Genomic DNA, 4,242 nt, shown 5'->3' on the forward strand with positions numbered 1-4,242 from the left:
TTAATTTTATATATATTATTTATATTTTAATATATTCAATTTTTATAATTATCCATTTAAAATATTTATAACTTAAACTACTGATTCAACAATTCCAGAACTTGACACCTAACCAGTAAATTACCATTAATCATTGTCATTACCTTAGTTCCATTTACTTTGGCCAAAACCATTAAGAGAACAAAAGAAAGAAACGAAAATGTGGCTTATTATATGCATATATACATATATATATAATCATGACACATGCCTCTTTCATTTATTAACTAGTGACACTTAAGCATGAATCATCACTAATCATCTACATTTTCTCTTCATTCATCACCAAACTGAACTTGAAAAAAAAAAAAGAGACCGAGAGTGTTCTTTGAAAGAACGTAACCTCTCATAAGTTCCTTGAAGCGGTTGCATATGAATATTGGAGAAAGGCAATACAAGATAAATTGACAGCTCTAGATCAGAATAAAACTTGGTGTCTCACTGAACTCCCAAAAGACAAGAAGGCTGTGGGTTACAAATGGATTTTTCGGGTAAAATTCAATCCCGATGGCACCATAGAAAGGCACAAAGCGAGGCTAGTTGCAAAAGGATTCACTCAAGTGCAAGGAGTAGATTATGGTGATACTTTTAGTCCAGTTGTCAAAATGACTACCCTACGAGTCATGTTAGCATTAGCAGCGGCAAAGAAATGGCATTTGAAACAGCTGGACGTTAACACTGCCTTCCTTCATGGAGATTTGGACAAGAAAGTTTATATGAAGGAAGTTTGGCTGTGTCACAACTATGTTTGGTTTGTAAATTGCAAAAGTCTCTATATGGGCTTAAGCAAGCAAGCAGGCAATGGAACATTAAACTCACTCAGACTCTTGTGGATGCTGGTTATAAGCAGTTTTTTGATGATCATTCACTCTTCATTAAGAAACAATCTCAAAGCTTCACTGCCATTCTAGTATATGTTGATGACTTGGTTTTAACCGGGAATGACATTGGTGAAATCAATTCCATCAAGCAAGATTTGGATGACAAATTCAAAATAAAGGATCTTGGTGATCTCAAATACTTCTTGGGAATGGAAGTAGCACGCTCTAACTCTGGCAGCGGAAGTACACCATGGACCTTCTCAGAGATTTTGGTTATCTAGATTGCAAACCTCTCTCTACTCCATTTGATTATAGTCAGAAACTTTCAAAGGAATCAGGTACCATTTTAAAAGACAACACTGTTTACAGACAGCTCATCGGCCGACTCCTTTACCTCACAAATACTAGACCCGATATCTCTTATGCTGTGGGACGTTTGAGCCAATTTTTGGACTGTGCAACAACTTCTCACCTACAGGCTGCTTTTTGTGTACTCTGATATTTAAAAGGCCGACCTGCAATTGGTCTCTTCTTCTCCTCTACTTTTAATCTGCATCTCACTGGATTTGCCGATGCTGACTGGGCTACCTGTGCCGATATCTCTTATGTTGTGGGACGTTTGAGCCACTTTTTGGACTGTGCAACAACTTCTCACCTACAGGCTGCTTTTTGTGTACTCTGATATTTAAAAGGCCGACCTGCAATTGGTCTCTTCTTCTCCTCTACTTTTAATCTGCATCTCACTGGATTTGCCGATGCTGACTGGGCTACCTGTGCCGATACTCGTCGCTCTATTTCTGGTTATTGCTTCATGCTTGGGAACTCGCTCATTAGCTGGAAGAGTAAAAAGCAAACCACAGTTGCCAAGTCCTCTGCAGAAGCTGAATATAGGTCTCTGTTGCCACTTGTGAAGCTAGTTGGTTATCTTTCTTAATGGATTTCATTGGCTTGCCGCTTCAAAAGTCTATCACTCTATTCTGTGACAACCAGTCAGCCATTCACATTGCCAATAATCCCATTTTTCATGAAAGAACTAAACACATTGAAGTGGACTGCCACATTGTTCGTGAAAAGCATTTGTCTGGTCTCATTCATCTTATGCCAGTTCGTTCCAAGGATCAACTTGCTGATTTTCTTACCAAAGCTCTGCCACCGGGTCCTTTTCTTGCCAATGTTTCCAAGCTAGGATTGTTAGATTTACACAATTCTAGCTTGCGGGAGGGTGTTACCTAGATTATTTCTTTATCAATAATAGGTTTACCATTGTAATTATTTTTTAGTGAGAGTACATAAAAAAAAAAAGTACATAGTATATAAGGTGTAATAACTCAACAAATATTTTCTAAGGGGGATTTTTCATTCTCTCCAACAATGAGAAGAACCTATCTCTCTCCCTCTCTTAATCCCTTCTGATTCATCAAACCATCAACATCACAGCTTGAACAGCTTAGGGCATGAGATTTTCTTCAAAAAAATTTAATTTAATTAAAATATTTATATCTTTTTCTTTTATACATTGATGTCACTTTTATTCAAGAAAAACTGATAGAAATTTTTTTTTAAATTTGCATAGTTTAACCGATTGGTATACTAAAAAGTATAGTTGATTTCTGACATTTTTTTTCAGTTGTTTGGTCAAAAAAAATTTCTCTAAAATTTTCGTTATCTTGATTTTATACAGAAGTAGAATTTTAATAATTTTTTACCGGTTAAATTTGTCTTGGACAATTAAATTAATGTTGTGATTGATTGTTGATTGGATTTGATTGAATTTATGTTAAATTCTTGTGATATATTGATATTTCTGATAAATTTGAGGTTCGTTTGGTTTAACTACAGCCAAGAACCAAATTATTCTGATGAATTCGGGAGTAGGATTATTTTAGAAATCAAGTAAAATTTTGTGTAATTAGAGATCCGAGAGATTAAATTAAAAGCTATAAAGAATCGGTAACTGTAAAGCTCGAAAACGGATTTAAAGTTATACTTATATTTTCGAATTGATTATAAAAAGATATTTTTGGGTTTAAAGAACTGTATTTGTTACTATTATAATATTATTAATTTGAGAATGAAATTGTGTTTTTGATGAAAATTGAGGTTGGTTTTATAAATAAATAAGCTTAGAGGTATTTTGAGAAAAAAGTAAGTGTTTGGGAATGAATGTGTATTTTTATAAAAATTCATAGATACTTTTGTAAATATTAATAAATAAAGAGCTAACTAAAAATTTTCTAAAAATGTTAGATTAAAAATAAAATAATTAAAAGTTTGAGATTAAAATATAACTAGTAAAAAATTAGAAGTAAAGTTTATAAGAGTTAAATCTTTAAAGAAGTTATAAATACTATTTATTACTTAAATTATTTTATTTGTATTACTGAAAATTATTATTATTGTTATTAATTTATTAAAAATATTATTTAGTAAAGATATTATCATTATTGATATTGTTAATGGTAAGATAGAACATAATAATAAAAAAAAAGAATACCCCTTTTAAAAAATTTAGAGTCACAAAGCTAACTTAAGAATCTTATGATTCTTCTTTTATAAAATATTTAGTGGATGATGAGAGAATAGTGTGAAAATAGTTTGAACTATTAAAGATAAATAAGTAAAAGACGGAAGAAAAAAAGAAGATAGATCGACACGTGTGATTATGAGAAGGACACAAGAGGGTGACGATAGTATGGTTATGGTGTCGAAGGATAAATGTTAACAAGCCGTGGACTTTGTATGTGAATGATTTTGCGGGGACGCCCGTAAATATGGAATGACTTCTAAAAAAAGGGGTCACATACTTCAGCTGGAGAATCAGCGCCTTGCAAAAAGTAGAAACTTGTAGAGGTTATGTCGTTGAAATGCCTTATCCGACTTGCGAGTTGGATTGCATCAGGTGCAGGTCGAAACCGACAAATGAGCTCATTACCTGCGATAGGACTAGACATGCATCATCCTTGTTGCGTATTTGCATTTTACTAGATAATGTAAAATTGTTTGTGATTGTCTTCTTGTGTTTGTGCATTCCTTAATGGTATTCTGAATTATTGCGACTGGCTATTTCTCTGTGACTCTTGTATATTTAACTGTGAATTAATTGAACTGTGATAATCCTGACTTAACTAACTACCCCATACCCTACTAAGAACCTCCCTAGTTCTTAGCCCTTCCATACTTCTCCATCAGATGGAGATGGGCATCCTGTTCTATGAGATGGATCCTCTCTACATATATGAGGATCCTGTATAACATAATTTTATGTAGTAGCTGTAGAGATTAGGACCCGTATGTACGTTCTGTGCAACCACCCTTTTCGTCATCAGATCAACACTCTGCTCTTTAACCCCGATATGCCTTATGAGTTTCAGTTGCATTGGCT

At 33.7% G+C, this 4,242-nt stretch overlaps 1 protein-coding gene across 1 annotated transcript; it reads left to right on the plus strand.

The window, feature by feature from the left end:
* Positions 1 to 662: 662 nt before the first annotated feature.
* LOC110277357 (uncharacterized mitochondrial protein AtMg00810-like) lies at positions 663 to 1,794 on the plus strand. The gene is made up of 3 exons (XM_021134506.1): positions 663 to 749; positions 809 to 1,103; positions 1,553 to 1,794. Exons 1-3 carry the CDS (start codon positions 663 to 665, stop codon positions 1,792 to 1,794), a joined length of 624 nt encoding a protein of 207 aa, XP_020990165.1.
* The last annotated feature ends 2,448 nt before the right edge of the window (positions 1,795 to 4,242 follow it).

This window comes from Arachis duranensis, unplaced genomic scaffold, assembly GCF_000817695.3.
Source record: "Arachis duranensis cultivar V14167 unplaced genomic scaffold, aradu.V14167.gnm2.J7QH unplaced_Scaffold_88619, whole genome shotgun sequence".
NCBI lineage: Eukaryota > Viridiplantae > Streptophyta > Magnoliopsida > Fabales > Fabaceae > Arachis > Arachis duranensis.